This window comes from Manacus candei, unplaced genomic scaffold, assembly GCF_025592945.1.
Source record: "Manacus candei isolate 608988 ecotype Guabito, Panama unplaced genomic scaffold, ASM2559294v1 h1tg000060l, whole genome shotgun sequence".
Taxonomy (NCBI): Eukaryota; Metazoa; Chordata; class Aves; order Passeriformes; family Pipridae; genus Manacus; species Manacus candei.
Window position 1 is genome coordinate 6,297,436 of NW_026138108.1, and position 15,424 is coordinate 6,312,859.

General features: G+C 43.5%; 2 protein-coding genes across 2 annotated transcripts; both read left to right on the plus strand.

Moving 5' to 3' along the window:
• Nucleotides 1-1,659: 1,659 nt before the first annotated feature.
• On the plus strand, nucleotides 1,660-3,459 carry LOC127478525 (serum amyloid A protein-like). The gene is made up of 4 exons (XM_051804390.1): nucleotides 1,660-1,794; nucleotides 2,106-2,238; nucleotides 2,552-2,690; nucleotides 3,133-3,459. Exons 1-4 carry the CDS (start codon nucleotides 1,675-1,677, stop codon nucleotides 3,272-3,274), a joined length of 534 nt encoding a protein of 177 aa, XP_051660350.1. The 5' UTR covers nucleotides 1,660-1,674; the 3' UTR covers nucleotides 3,275-3,459.
• Nucleotides 3,460-3,732: 273 nt separating this feature from the next.
• Nucleotides 3,733-13,183, plus strand: SAAL1 (serum amyloid A like 1). Its single transcript, XM_051804389.1, has 12 exons — nucleotides 3,733-3,911; nucleotides 4,133-4,246; nucleotides 5,032-5,115; nucleotides 6,554-6,633; nucleotides 7,023-7,082; nucleotides 7,347-7,462; nucleotides 8,544-8,727; nucleotides 8,994-9,076; nucleotides 9,221-9,409; nucleotides 10,210-10,406; nucleotides 10,900-10,992; nucleotides 11,559-13,183. Exons 1-12 carry the CDS (start codon nucleotides 3,795-3,797, stop codon nucleotides 11,649-11,651), a joined length of 1,410 nt encoding a protein of 469 aa, XP_051660349.1. The 5' UTR covers nucleotides 3,733-3,794; the 3' UTR covers nucleotides 11,652-13,183.
• The last annotated feature ends 2,241 nt before the right edge of the window (nucleotides 13,184-15,424 follow it).

Sequence of the window (15,424 nt, forward strand, 5' to 3'; positions counted from 1 at the left end):
ATCTGGGAATTATTCTTATGTTTTGCTCTTTGCAGAAAATGTTTGTTTGGGGCAAATGTGAAACATGGCATAAGATTCAGAAATATCCTCAATAGTCCAAAATGCCTGAGCTCTTGTAGGAAAAAATACCGTCAGTCAGTTTTGAAGGCAATGCTCTGTTCTAGGTCCCAGAGCAAAATGGCACATGCCTGTACCCCACCTTACCCAAGTAATTTTCCAGTTTTGTTTTTTTTTAACTGAAAAGGTGACAGGGCCACTTGCAGCCAGTAGAGAAGAAATTTGAGCAACTCTGTACTGTAAGAACATAGGTTGCAACATAAGTTGAGACTAGGATGTGAACAGAGGTTGCAGCAAAACATAGTTCCTGCAGTAACTGAGCTGTTGTTACAGAGGGAAGCACTGGGCTCATGGATGGCAGGGGACAAAAATTATGTGTCTGCTCCCTGCTTTTTGCAAGGTTCACTTGTCCATTGGGTTGAACTTTAGATTCTCATTGCCCATTGTTCCATTCAGAGATACAGAGTACTATAGAGTTCTACCGCTCCAGGCCGGTCTGTGCAAAATGTATCCTCTTAAGCTAAACTCTTGGCTGAAGTCCAACGATGCCCAAGGAAAGTTGCCTGATGGTACTTTATTAGCTCTATTGCACCTCTTTCACCTCATGCTTCTGCTCTGCAGGTCCAGCAGCAAATTGTTTAAAGTGACAAAGTTGTGAACCTGTAACTCTTCTGAGGAGAAGGTAAAATGCTCTCTTAGACCTGTTAAATCATGTGTGAGACCACACAAAGGGGAGACTTTCTGCACCCTCTCTCTACAGTGCAACTGCACTCAAACCTGGAGCTTTCTGCTAGTTAACCAAGAGAAGCAAGCAGGCTCCTGAGCAGGGAGAGCACAGTGGGTACTCAAACTCTGAACCATGTCACTAGGGCCTGACAGTTAATATATGAATTTTAAAATCTAGCAGAGTTGTTGCTGTATGGATCTGAACTTCCCCTTAGGTAAAATGTTTACTGCTGCATCAAAAACTCTGCTTAGTTTAAGCCCACCTAAGCCCCAGTGAGCTGTCGTTGCAGCAGGATGGCTGGAAGTCCCTTGGGAAGGATCTGCAAAAGCAAGCCAAGGCAGGATGAACCATTCAGAGCCTCTTTATGGTGTGTGTGTCTGTGCTATCTTAGAGCATTATCAGCAGGGACACAGGTGTATGTGGTTTGCTTAGCAATGGAGTTAAGAGCAACACTTCTCATTTTCCATTCCATCAACTCTGGGATTCATGTGGTCATCCCAGCATGCATGAGAATTTCACTTAGCAGTTCCTGCAGCCCTTCTGGAAACGCAGCTGACTGTTGCTTGTGCACAGACACAGACCTGCCCTTGTGCTTCATGCAGACAACCAGGCACCTTCCCTTGCAAGCTCTGTCCAGCACAAGGGCCAAAAGAAGTGTCATCTTTAAGTCAAGTGTAACATTTCAAGCACACAGAACACTTCAGTCTTCAAGGCAGTTTCTCAGTCTGCTTGTTATGAGGAGCAAATAGTCCCATGGACAGCTGAAGAAGCACCACATACTGTCTAAAAAATTGTGTAATAGGAGCTATGAACTTTCAGTAAGGACAAGGGCAGGTTTCCAATAACGATTTCTGTTTTTAAAGTGGGGGAGTAGTGGGGAATTCCTAGCCATGGGTGTATCCTTTATAGTTTCCTCTTTTGAAGGATTTGAATTGCTTATAAATACCCTCTTTGAGTCTGAGAGCACACGAGACCATCTCCACTTCCTTTGGCTTTGCCTTTCTGCAGTGGTGAGTGACATTCTGAATTTGTGAGCTATATGCAATGTTTGGAGCTGGTACTTGGGAACAGGACTAATGCTTTAGCATGTGGGGCTTCTCTGACAAGAGCAGCAGAGAATGCTAGAATGCAAGTTCCTCATGTGCATCTGTCTCTGTTGTGGAGTCCTTAGCTGAGCTTGTGGTCTCACAGAGGATACCACTCCTCATAGGGGTAGAAGGGGGCCCTGGGCAGCTGCCCTGACACAGCTGTGGGTGTCGTGGATGCTATGCCAGCAGTCTCTCAAAGGTGCTCCAGAACTGTTCATCTCTCTGTCTCACAGCTCTGTCTCAGACTTGGGCAAGTAACCATGAGGCTCTGTGTCTGCCTCATGTTGCTCTCCGTTGTTCTGTGTGTAAGTGCTGACAGATTTGGACTGCGCAGAGCTGGACACTTTGTCCGGGATGCAGCGGGAGGTAAGCTGCTCTTACCATAGACCCTCCTCTTAGGAACCCGCTCCCCAAGGGTTACCAATGGATGCAGCCCCTGGAGCTGGGAGATCCACAGCTGGTTTCTGCTGCTGGCAGAGGGCCTTGATCAGCCCCCACAGGTGCTTTCTGTGGGCAAAGCCCTGTGCAAAGACTGATGTAGAGATGTGCCTCTCTGTGTTACTGTTCCTTTGGCCATTCAGCTCCTTTGGCCTTTCAGCTCCTGGCTGAAATGGTACTGAACTATTTATGGTGTGACTTTTTCAAGTCAACATCATTTCTGTTTCTCCACTTTCTTCAGGAACATGGGATATGTACAGAGCATACCGGGACATGCGTGAGGCAAATTATAGAGGTGCCGACAAATACTTCCATGCTCGTGGGAATTACGACGCTGCCCGGAGAGGACCTGGTGGTGCCTGGGCAGCGAGAGTGATCAGGTAAGAGAGTGTGCTTGGCTTGTTAACAGCAAGTTACTAGAGATCCAGTCATTCCAGTTGAAGTCCTTTTTGACTCGTACTCAGCTTTTCACCCAGAAGGACAGCAGAGGGGAGGGGATGCAGTTCTTGTCTGGACAGCCCGTCTCTATAGGAATGGTGGCTCTCCTCCCACATGAGTGTGAGGCCTTTCTTCTTGTCCTCCCGAGAAGGCAGACTCCTTCCTCTGCATTTCTGGTCATAAAAAACTCTCTTTCCTTGCTGGTTCGTTTCCCGACGTAACAGTTATGGGTTCCATGCGGGCTCTCAGACAAGGATCAGTATGTGCTTGCATCTCACCTTGAGAAGCACTGAGGGAAAGCGTGCTTGCTTTATGTGAGTGAGGAGATCCACACGAGGCTGAGCTCATGCGGTCGGTTCGGGTGACTTTCCTCCTTCCCCGCAGTAATGCCCGGGAGGGATGGCAGAGCAGCGTGAGCGGCAGAGGCGCCGAGGACACCCGGGCGGACCAGGAGGCGAACAGGTGGGGGCGGAGCGGCGGGAACCCGAACCGCTACCGCCCCAAGGGGCTGCCCAGCAAGTACTAGGGCTGTCCCCCTGCTGCTCTAACACCTCCCTTTGCCTTTGTACATCATCATCATCATCATGGCTAGGCTTCGCGAACGAAGATTTGGGAAGGGCTCTACCCACATTTGCTACAAGCGCGCTGGTGACTAAAAAGTCTTTTTTAGCCTTTGTACAGCCGAATAAAGAAATCCTTCTGAAAACTGTACCCTCGTCTGCGAGCATCCGTCCTCCTGGGCCGCGGGACTGGGGGACGGCGCTGGGGCGGGGGCAGCGGGGCGGTGTCGGGGCATCACGGGGGCTGCCAAGGGGTAGGGGCAGGCGGATCCCGGAACGGTGCCGGTGCGATCCCGGCGCCATCCCGGCACGGCCTTGGCACGGCCTTGGCACGGCCTTGGCACGGCCTTGGCACGGCCTTGGCACGGCCTTGGCACGGCCGCTGGGGCGGCAGCGGCCGCCGGTGCCCAGGGGGCGCTGTGGGGCCGCGGGTGCCGCTCCGGCCGCGCCGCCGCCTCGCTGTGCCCGCGCGGCTGTGGGGCCGCCATGGACCGCAACCCGTCGCCGCCGTGCAGCGATGCGGAGGAGGAGGAGGGGGACGCGGTGGGGAACACGGTGTACAGCAAGCACTGGCTCTTCAGCGTCCTCACCCGCCTCATCGAGGTGCGGCGGCGCCGGGAGGGAGGGGGCCGGCGGGCCGGTGTCGGTCAGCGCCGGGCGGGTGCGGCGCGATCGTTCCGGGGGCCGGGGGGACACCCGGGGTCACACCCGGAGACACACCCGGGGGACACCCGGGGACACCCGGGGACACAGCGGCTTCCGAGCGGTGCGGGGGGTTAACTCGGGTCGTGTTCCCCTCACCCCCACACCCCGACGTGTCCCAGGTCATCGCCCCCGCGGAGTCGGATCCTGCCGCCAGCCCCGAGGGAGCCCGGACGGAGCTGGACGAGGAGATGGAGAATGACATCTGCAAGGTGTGGGACATGTCGATGGACGAGGTAGGAGCGATGTTCTGCCCCGCAGAATCCTCCTGGACGTGGCAGAAGGCACAGAGTCATGCGAGCTCGGTCAGCTCTCGAAATAGGCTTATTTCCCTCTAGCAATTGTAGTGCGCCCTACTGGTAAAGCATAGTTTTCTCTGATAGATAAACAGCCTTTCAAAGTTTGACTACAGACTTGCAGTGGCAACGTAGCACAGCTTTTTGGTATTTTTCTCAACATTCTCAAATGCTGGAAGAAATTCTCAAGTTTTTAATATATATATGTATAAGTATATAAAATTATTTTATTTGCTGGCTTGTTGAGATTTTTTAAATAAACATGGAATATGTATCCTTTACTCCCAAATAGAGAACTCATCTTGTGTTTTAATGTGGTAAAATGAGGAGGAAATTTCTTTTGTATAGTCTGATCAGGTGCTAATGGCAATGCCTTCATTTATGTCTTTTTATAAGTTGGGGTGATATCTTGTCTTAAAACATGGTGTTTACTGGATTCTTACTTAGTGTCTCTGACCCTCTGTTGGGATAAGGAACAAAAGAACCTTTCCTTGCCAGTGTGACTTTTTGTCTCATTGGCATCCTGAATCACCAGAAGGGCTTGAGTTCCTGATCTTGTCTCATTGAAAAGCAAGGATTATTGGTATTCACTGTTAGCAAATAACAAAATTTTTGTAGCGAGTTTGTCATCTCTTTGATCCAGTCCTTGTGCCGTGAGAAAGGGTTTGATTTTGCTCTTGAAAATTGTAGAAGTCCATTTACTTCTCCATTCACTTTCTCCACAGGATGTTGCTTTATTCCTTCAGGAGTTCAACGCCCCCGATATATTCATGGGAGTTTTTGCCAAATCAAAATGCCCTCGCCTTACTGTAAGTATGGGCTGTCAAAAAGCTGTCGTGTGTTAATAACAATAGTAGATAGTTCTGTACATGCATTTACTCTCATCTTCCTTCTCCTTCCACTGCATGTTTGAATGTATTAGGGGAAGCATGAGAAAATGCAAAATCAAATTTTAGAATGCTTTTTTGCAGTGTTTTTAATGTGGTATCAGTAATGTAATCAATAAGTATTTCAGTGATGTTGAAGCTGAAACAAGTCTGCTCACATATCCTCACCCATGTAAACTGATGAGGGACTGAGTTAATCAATCCTAGTTACAAGACTTGTTATAAAAACCAGTAGCCTGGTTTTTCTCATTACTTGTTTTATGATTACTTGTTTTATGATTACTGAACAGAAATGGTCATGGACTTGTTTAGTCAGACCTGCAAAAGTGTGGCAGGATGACCCTGGCTGGACATCAGGTGCCCACTAAAGCTGCTTTGTCACTCCCCCTCCTTAACTGGACAGGGAAGAGAAAATATAACAAAAGGCTCATGGGTTGTGATAAGAATGGGAGAGATCACTCACCAGTTACTCTCACAGGCAAAACAGACTCAATTTGAGGAAATACTTTAATTTATTACCAATCAAATCAGAGCAGGATAATGAGAAATAAAATCAAATTTCAAAAACACCTTTCCCCCACCCCTCCCTTCTCCCAAGGCTCGACTTCGTTCCTGATTCTTTCCCTCTTCCCCTGAGTAGCACAGGGAAATAGGGAATGGGAGTTAGGGTCAGTTCATCACACGTCATGTCTGCTGCTCCTTCCTCTTTAGGGGGAAGACTCCTCATTTTCTTCCCCTGCTCCAGCATAGAGTCCCTCCCATAGGAGACAGTTCTCCATGAACTTCTCCAGCGTCAGTCATTCCCACAGTTACAGTTCTTCCCAGAGTGCTCCAGTGTGGGTCCCCCCCAGGGTCACAAGTCCTGCCAGCAAACCTGCTCCAGCATGGGCTCCTCTCTCCATGGGGCCACAGGTCCTGTCAGGATCCTGCTCCAGCACAGGCTTCCTATGGGCTCACAGCCTTCCTTCAGGCATCCACCTGCTCCAGTGTGGGGTCCTCCACAGGCTGCAGGTGGATCTCTGCATTCCCCACAGACCTCCATGGGCTGCAGGGGCACAGCTGCCTCACCATGATCTGCACCATGGGCTGCAGGGGAACCTCAGCTCTGGCACCTGGAGCACCTCCTCCCCCTCCTTCTGCACTGACCTTGGTGCCTGCAGGGCTGTTTCTCTCCCATATTCTCACTTCTCCCTTCAGCTGCAGTTGCTGTCATGCAACAGCTTTTTCCCTTTCTGAAACATGTTATCCAAGGGGTGCTCCCACCCTCTTTGAACCTCTCTTACTTTTGTCTTACTGCTCTGGAAGTGAAATCCTGGACTACATTGCAGTTGCCTCATTATACTGTGTTTTGACTTTTCAGGAAATCTGCGTGGGAATATTAGGAAATATGGCCTGTTTCCAGGACATATGCATGTCCATTAGTAAAGATGAGAATCTTGGGTAAGTGTATATGTGCTTCATACATGCACGAGTACTGCTTTTCTGGACTCACAGTCATGAAGTCCATGTTGTAAAAGGATCTAAGTTTGCCTGCCATGCCTCATCTTCATTCACACCGTTTTGGCTGACCTTTTTTTGTGTGGGAAGTGTTCAGTGAAGGAAAAAAGAATACAGACCACTGATTTATTTCTTTTTTAATCACCAGTGAAATTCTTGAATGTTTGATTTTTAAGTTTGGCAATCTTGAAACACTTAAAATGCATGAGTAGTTAGAAAAAGCTGGTTTTAATCTCAGAACATGGCTGCAGCTGAAATTATCTTTTTATACCTGTTTTTTTAAACAAGGATAGATTTTGTTAACTTTTTTTCCTTGCATTTTCTCATTAAAGCCAAGTGCTACTGCAGCGTTTGTGTGATTCAGACTCCCCAACTCTTCTGGAAACAAGCAGGTAGGACATCTCAGAAATTAATGCATTGTTAGTGTGGTTTCTACTGTGTTCTGAGGCCTGGAAAGAAAACTGACAGATGGGCTCACTGTTTTATTATCCTCTCATCCCCTCATCTTTTATTGTTTCTGCATTGTCCTGGAATCAGTTCCTGTGAGGTAGATTCCTGTTTCTATCACATCATTCTCATTATTTTGGATTTACACTTGTACAGCTGAAATGAACTGAATTGGCTTCTAATTTATTAAATGAGGAATTCTTGTCTAGGCTGTTGTTAACTTGCCTGTCCCAGCCTGAGGTGGCCAATGTCTGGGTTGAGAGAATCCGAGAAAACCCTTCCGTGTATGACTGTGTTTGCTTTATCATGTCCAGCTCTACAAATGGTAAGTTGCCAAAACAAGTTGGGAATTAGTGGGTTTTTGCAGAAGAAAAAATAAGAACTGAAGTTTGCAGTTTCAAAGACAAGTATTTTCAGTTGGGGGAATTTCTTGAAAATAAAGGGAACCTTATAAATTTAAAGGACACCAAAACAAACTCATCCTGCCCTTGCAGGTTTATAAATATATATAAAACCAATCAAAAAAGCAGGCACAAAGGAAGAAGAAAGCTCTGTGGGGAATCAAAATAAGTGTAACAGAAGAAATTGTTATTTTCAACAAGAAAGGAAAGGACATGGTCTTTGTTCAGGGATATACATGTGTAATTTTTTAACCTTAAAACAAGACCTCATTTAATTAGTTTTTTTTCAAATCAGTTATATGTATTTACTGTTTTTAAAACTGCCATACTTGTGGAATGGTGACTGGAGGAGTGATTCAGTTGCTCTGAGTGGCAGCTGAATACTGTACAAGCTTTGGGTATACAGTCAGTAGTGTGCAAATCTCTCTTAGAACTAATTTATTAAAAACCACACCAAACTCCTAAAAATGGAAATACTTTGAATAGCATTTATGTTTCATATCCAACTAATTTGTAACAGCAGTTATGATTTGTCAAGGAGTCCTAATAATTTAGCTTTTTCAGGTTTTTTGTTATTATTATTATTAATAACAGTGCTCCGAAATCCTGCTTATCCAACTGAAATCACAGATCTACCTAAGTAAAATGCAGATTGGCAGGTGGAAGACTGGCATCAAACTGCATATCTAGGGACAAATCTTGGAAAGTTTTTCTTCAGAAGCAGAAGTTAGGACTTTTCAGGAATGTGAAGTCTCTTTGCAGAATAAAGTTCTTGCTTTGCATATGGCAAGACAAGGTTGGAGACATCAGTGGGCTTTCCAACAATTCCTATTTATCTTCACTTGGTTTGTGCCACATAAAGGAATTAAACATAGCAACCCATAGTAGGTCATGAAGAAAATTAATATATTTCAGTACTGAATTTACTCTGAATTCACATGTATATTAATGTTTTGTGAGCTGATTTTTGCCCTTCATGAAATTTTTACATTCTCTCTTGTGCAGTTGACTTGTTGGTAAAAGTGGGTGAAGTGGTGGACAAACTCTTCGATCTCGATGAAGAGCTGATGTTAAACTGGATTAAAAATGGCACTTGCCAGTCTGTGGGACCATCTGTAGATGATTCCCCTGAAGAACTTCCAGATTTTAAGATTGTGCCTTGTATACTTGAAGCAGCCAAACAAGTCCGGTATGTGAGATTTCTTTTCAGTTTCATGGCTGGGGAGGTTCATTAAAACCTTGTGTCTGAACATCTTGATTTTAGTGGGAGCAGCACAGTTTGATGGATCACTAGAATACATTTTCCTGTACTTACAATTTGAAATGAGTCAAGTAGTTTGTTAGCAAAGAGAATGGCAGTGACTGCTGACAGGCTTCTCCGTGTCCAAAACACACAGGATATAAAGTCAGTAACATGTCTTTAACATGTCTTTGCTTTTTGCTTGTTCTGTGTAGATCAGATAACCCAGAAGGACTTGATGTTTATATGCATATCCTGCAGCTCCTGACTACAGTGGATGAGGGGATCCAGGCTATTGGTAAGACACTTGAATTGCTCTGTGTGATGGGACCCAGAGTGTCCAGAACTTCTGGATCGTCGGATATTTAATGGGGAGAATTGTAATTCACCTACCTAGATTAAATTTGTTGGGTTGGTGGGTTCTCTTTCTTTCTTTCTCAAGTGCAGGCTCCTGATGGAGGAAAAGAGACTTGGAGTTTGCTTTATGACCTCGTTTGCCAGGAACTTTGCCAGCCAGATGATCCACCAATCATTGTGCAGGAGCAGAAGACTGTATTGGCCTCTATTTTGTCCGTGCTGTCTGCAATGTTTGCTTCACAGACAGAGCAAGAATACACCAGGATGAGGAAAAGCAAGTTGTGCTTTTTTCTGTTCTTTTTTCTTTTTTCCTTCATTTAAAGTTATGTTCACAATTGACTTTATGTGGGGTGAAAGGTGGTTCAATTCATTGACATACTTGAATACAGTTAGACTCTTTACTGGTGACTCAAAATCACACCTAGCCCAAAGTTCAGTTACTGGATGTCTCTGAAGAGTTACAGTGCCAGAATCTACAAATTCTGCTCAGTTTTCTCTGTTTGGTAACTTAATGAAAATTACAGAATTTATCTTTGCTAAAATATGAGGACTTAAAAGTAATGGTTTTTTGTTTGTTTGTTTGTTGTTTGTTTTTTGTTTTTAGTAGGGGGATATTCTGCACTTACTTAAATCCATCTATCCCTTGTTACTTTTCAATTCATGGATAAGTCTTTAGAATTAAAAGCCTATCTTGGGAATGTGAGTCAGGGTCATTTGCAGCAGAAAGACATTGTGTGTTTGGCTTGTCAGATAGGATGATCTGGATGTAAATTGAACATACTACCCTCACTGGGTTACTACTAAAGACCTTTTTCTTCTTGTACTCCTTACCACTGGCATATAGTTTTTATAGATACAGATTAACTTGCAGGAAAAATGGTTGGGGTTTTCTACTGCATTTCCCCTTGCTTCTTTAGAATGATCTTTGAGTAAAAAAACACAGCACTGTCAGAATATACATTCCTATAGCTTTTGTGTAAAATCTGGTGGTGTGTTTGAAAATTCTAATGCCTTGAAAGGATGGGGAAGAATTTTCAGTGTTGAAGTTCAATTTTCTTGTTACTTTATATTAAGATATGCCTCTGATTGGGAGCTTGATTCGTATCTTACAATACATGGAGGGCTGTGGGAAGAGAGCTGTTGATAACTCCAAGGAGTCCAAGCAAGAAGAGACTGGAAGGACTGAAATAAATGAGGAAGATTTCCATTTAAAAATTTTGAAGGATATTTGCTGTGAATTACTTTCCAATATGCTTCAAGAACTAACCAAGGTAAGAATAAACAAAATTTTCAGAGGGATATCTGCAGGTTAGGTAAGAAAAAAGATGTTAATGTGGGCATTTTTCTGTGCAAGTGCAATTGCATACTGGGAATTTCTTAGAGAATCAGTCAGAAGGTAAGTAACAACAAGTGTGTGAGATGGCAGGGACACAGGTTTTCAGGGCCAGGATTCTGTATGATAAATTTTCTAGGTGTATGTTGCCATTTGTTTTGAATGAAAGTCAATTTATTTTAAGAGAAGGAAATACTATCAAACTCTCCTTCTGAGCTGGACACTTTTTATTATGGAAGCGTTCAGGTTAAGAGACTTGTGATGTGTGAGCTTTCACACCTTTTTGTGTCAGCTATGTCTGGCTTTCTTTGAGAGCTGTAAGTTCTGGTTGTTTTACCCATTTTTAAGAATGAAGCACGTACTGTGCACAGTTCTGAGTTTGTTCTTCCAACAACTGCTGATGACATGCTTGTTCTCACTTTATTTTGCAGGAAAATACATTAGAAGGACTGCACCAGGGACATTTGAATGAACAGACGTGTTCCTGTGCATTTCAGAACCTCTTACCTCTGTATTTTGCATCGGTGAGTATATGACAAGGTCTGTGGCAGAGCTGATAAAATACTGCTTGGGTGGCAAGACCTTTCCAAATCCCATGTACAAGCAGGGCAGAATTGCTCAGGCACAGGTGCCACACCATTCCAGTTCCAGACAGTCCTGCCCCTCTGTCTCTTTTGCCTTCCTTTAGCCAAAGCTTTGCCAAGACCATCAGCTGATGCAAGGGTCAAACTGCGCTGACGTGAACGGACGTCTGAAAATTTATGCTAGCTGAAAATGTGTCCTGTACATTTTTGTAGAAGAATTATTCCAAATATTTTTATAGGGAGCTTTTCTTTGTGTACTTTTAAACAAGAAAGCAAGAGCTTGAGGAGGGTGGTAATGTTTCAAGATTTAGACTGACTGAAAATGTGTGGTGTAGGAGGAAGGTAGCTACTGTGGAGCATTTTCCATTATTCATTGCAGTGGCTGCTGCTGGCTGCTCTCTTGCTGGGAAGGTACAGAAATGGAAAGACCTGCTGTACCAATATAAGAATTCTGTGTTCCATGCAAATTGGTTTTTTTTCTTTCTGTGCGTGTTTTTTATTTCTAGGTGGAGAGTTTCCTTGAAGTCCTGCGTGAGGCTGACCAGACACTTGCTGACAATCTAGAAAAACGTTTCCCAAGCCTGAAGGTTCACACCTAAGAATGTACATGGAATATTTTCCTTCTTTGGAATGAAGATTTTTGACTGTTTCATTACAGCATTTCATAAATCAAGTTTTCAGTAAATGCAGGAGAATGAGGCAACCTCTTTATCAGCAAGTGGCTTTTAAGAAATGTTGCAGGTAGCTCTGATCAACCTAGGGTTAATCTGGCCTGCATGGGGAAGGAAATTGCTGTAAATTCAGTCCTGCATCTTCCATCCTGTTTGCTCTGGTAATGAGAGACTGTTGATTTCTAATTGCTCTCCTGCAGAGTAGTTTTCTTTGAGTAACTGTCAATTCTGTGCTTTTCAACTTTAAGTTGAAACAGCAAAATGAATGAAATGCACCTAGTCGTTTTTTACCATGGTCCTAGTTTCTTTCAAGTTGCTGTTGGCAAAAGGAGGGTTGTTCAGTAAAAAATCTCCTTTGAGGACCTGATAAAAACAGAGTTAAGTTATACAGAGTTTTTTGTTTTTTTTTTTTAGATCATATCAGTACCTTGAGCAGGTATTGTAACAGAAGTGTTTCATCCTGCTTCTTTAAAATCTTCACACTGCTTCCACTGAAGCCTCTTCTACACTGCAGCTCTGAGCTGTTGTGTCTCAGTCCTGTGCAGTTCAAAGGATTTGAGAATATTGTTACCAATGGTCTGTGCTGCAGCTTCCAGCCATTGCAGTCAGTTAAGAGTTAAGAGTTTTAGGGCAGTTTTGGATTTAATCTCTGGCATACTTGCAGACTTTCTGCTTTTTTACTGCAGTCTGTGCTTCAGTTTAGAAATGTAACATATATTGGTTCTTTCCTCATTCATTTATTGTATAAATTATCTCTGAATGACACAAGAAATGCCATGTTTTTTAGGGGAGCTTAAGGTGTTAGGTTACTTGCAGGAAATTCAGTCTACAATCTTCTAGAAATCCCACTTTTAATTACATGATGTTTTAACTGCATTGCATTTTTAGAGCCTGTGCCTGCCTCCAGTGCAGCTAAAATGTTTTGAGTCTGAAAAGACAGTACAGCAGCACATCAGCTTCAGTGTTTCCGTAAATGAGAGTGGAAAACAATTGGTCTTTATTAGGTTTGAGATGTTAAAGAAAATGGGAACCAGAGCACAGAGAATACCTTAATGCCATATACACACATTCCCTGTCTCTCCAGGTTTTTACAGACTTTAGGTATTGTGCTGGGCCATGTTTTGTTTGCCCTGAGTTACCTGGACACATGGTACAATACAGTATGTGTATATGTATATAACCTGTTCATCCCAACTTCCAGTTTTCAAAACCAGTGCAATTTAATCATTCCCCTGGTCTGCCAGCAGCATCTCAGCTGTCAGCAGAGGATTTGAAATTACAAATATCTGACTTGTGTCACCAAAAAGAATTGCCATGGTTTCTATCAGTTTTTGTATGCTGTGTTTGTTGGAGCGAACTGGTGGCTGTGAAATGGATGACAGCATTTTTCATACTACTTTGACAGTTTTTGGATATTTTCTTAAACCTACAGATTTGTAATAAAGTTTCTTTTTTTAAAACCTCCCCTGTACGCTTTCCTTCATTCTAGTGTCAATTATATTTGTTTTCTGAGCCACTGGAAATGTCTATTACTCTCAAGTGTGTCAATTGTAAGGGGAAAATTGAACCTCTTCATAATGTCTGTGTTGGCCTTCACTGGATATTTATTTTAACTCTCTGTTGCTTTCTTTGCATAGTCACTTTTATATCTGGAGGTTAATATGTGTCTCATCCAGTAATTAACATTTTTTTGAGCTTAGTTTATCCCCAGATGTGTCATAAGTGTCTTTATGATGGTCCAGTATAGTGAAGAATTATTTCTGGTTTCCATCTTGTGAAATTCATTGCCGTTGAAATTTTGCAGCAGCTGTGTAAATGTAATATACAAAAAAGCTGAGACAAGATCTGTTGTTTTATTTTGTTCCTTTTCAATGCACTAAGATCCAGTGTTTGCTGATGAATTCTTAAATGTGGTATCACTAATTTCTGCAATATAATTATTGATATCTGATGTCCCTCGAGCAGTAGAAAAAATGACTGATATCATGTGGGAAACCAGGTGGGTCCCATCTTCCTGCTCGTCTGCAATAGAAGAAACTGTAGGAATGGTCAGCCTTACTCCAGCAGAACGATAATTCAAGTATGCTGGGAATTTTTATCCTTGATAAACATGGTGACACGGAGACTGGATTCCCCCTCTGCCCCACCAAGCAGCAGCACTTGTGCGGTGGGTGATGCATGAGTGGGGCAGCACTGCCCTTGGGAGCAAAAGGCTGATGCCAAGGTGAATGCAAGGTAACTGTGCCAAGTTTTGGGGTTCAAATGGAGAAGGAACTATTTGTGGGAGCAGGTGGATGACATGTTTGGAAATGGTGCATGTGCATTTCATCATCCTGCCAGCAGGGACCTCCCTTGGCCTGTGCTTCGTGACCATCGTGCGTCGGCGTTTTTGGTGGGGTTGGAGTTTTTCGGGGGGTTCAAGGAGGCTTGGGGAGGTGTTTGGTTTTTGGGTTTGTTCTTCTTTTGATTCCCTCTCCTAGCTGTGCTTTGACACCGACTGGCAAGCCAGACCTGTCTGGGCCAGTTGATTGAGAGCAGATGGATATTTATCTACAAGCAGGTGAGCAGCTTTCTTTCAGATCAAAGATCTGGTTAACTCTGTAACATCTTCCTTTGGGGAAAAAGGAGAAGTACTTGTCAATGCTTTGTGCAGAACTCTGAACTGAAGTGGGTATCTGAAGCATTGAATTAAAGTAGGAGGAACTCAGTCCTCTTGGACAGAGCTGGATGTGACCTGTGGCATGAGAACACCTGGAAAATTGAGGCAGAAAGCAGATTGGAAGGCCTTATTTAAATTAGTTTTAATAGACCTATATAATATTTTCATTCAAAGGATTCTTTTGACTCACCTTTTATGTACATTTGGCATCTTTATCCCTCATAGTAACTTTTTCCTGGTGGGACAAAGCACCATAAAACCAAATAAATTTGGAATGTGTGGAAAAAAGCAATGATTGTTAGAATGCTTCATCTGCTCCCTTGGCAGTGCAAGGGGATGGTTGCTGCTGTTGATACTCATATTGCAAACCTGTCCTTTCTGGCAGACTAAACCATGAAACCTGAGATGCTGGAAAGTTCTTTTCTACTCTTCTCCATATCCATGTCACTCTGCTTTCTTAATTTTCTGTCACTACTTTTTTAGTTAATATTTTTTGTAACTGTAATGGTGATTCCTTTTTCTGTAAGACTATGTGTTTTTACAACTGACCTATTATAACCACCTTTCACTGAAACTAAGTTGAATGCAAAAGAATAAAATACAATCCTTATTTGTAAGTGAAGTATCTTCACAGTTTATTATACTGGCATTAAAAGGTATGGATGTAGTAATGTGGCTTTGCTTGCTTTGAAAATCTCTGTTCTTTTCCACTACCCTTATTTTGGCTGCTACTGGGAGTTACAAAAGCTGCAGTATCTCTGTTATATTTTTCACTGAGGAATTTGCCTTTTTTTTCCTAGAGCAGAATCTCTTGGTGACAGGAGTTCCCTTTATTTCCCCCTCAAAATTAAATACCTTTTTTTTTCCCTTTATAATGCTTGCTGTTCATTTTGTCGGAGATGACGATGAAATTCATGTGCTCTGCCAAAGTCAGTGAGAAAGGAAGAACCTGCTACACCTGGGGCAAGGACCAGTCTGCTGTATGGTTATACAATTTCCCAAAGATCCTTCATGTGAAGGCAAGCAGAAGCAGCGAGGGGCT

Coding starts and splice junctions, on each gene's coding strand:
- LOC127478525 (XM_051804390.1), top strand. CDS start 1,675: ATGGGTGTATCCTTTATAGTTTCCTCTTTTGAAGGATTTGAATTGCTT. Junction 1,795..2,105: donor GGCTTTGCCTTTCTGCAGTG/GTGAGTGACATT, acceptor TCTGTCTCACAG/CTCTGTCTCAGACTTGGGCA. Junction 2,239..2,551: donor TGTCCGGGATGCAGCGGGAG/GTAAGCTGCTCT, acceptor CACTTTCTTCAG/GAACATGGGATATGTACAGA.
- SAAL1 (XM_051804389.1), top strand. CDS start 3,795: ATGGACCGCAACCCGTCGCCGCCGTGCAGCGATGCGGAGGAGGAGGAG. Junction 9,077..9,220: donor TGAGGGGATCCAGGCTATTG/GTAAGACACTTG, acceptor TTCTTTCTCAAG/TGCAGGCTCCTGATGGAGGA. Junction 9,410..10,209: donor ATACACCAGGATGAGGAAAA/GCAAGTTGTGCT, acceptor CTTTATATTAAG/ATATGCCTCTGATTGGGAGC.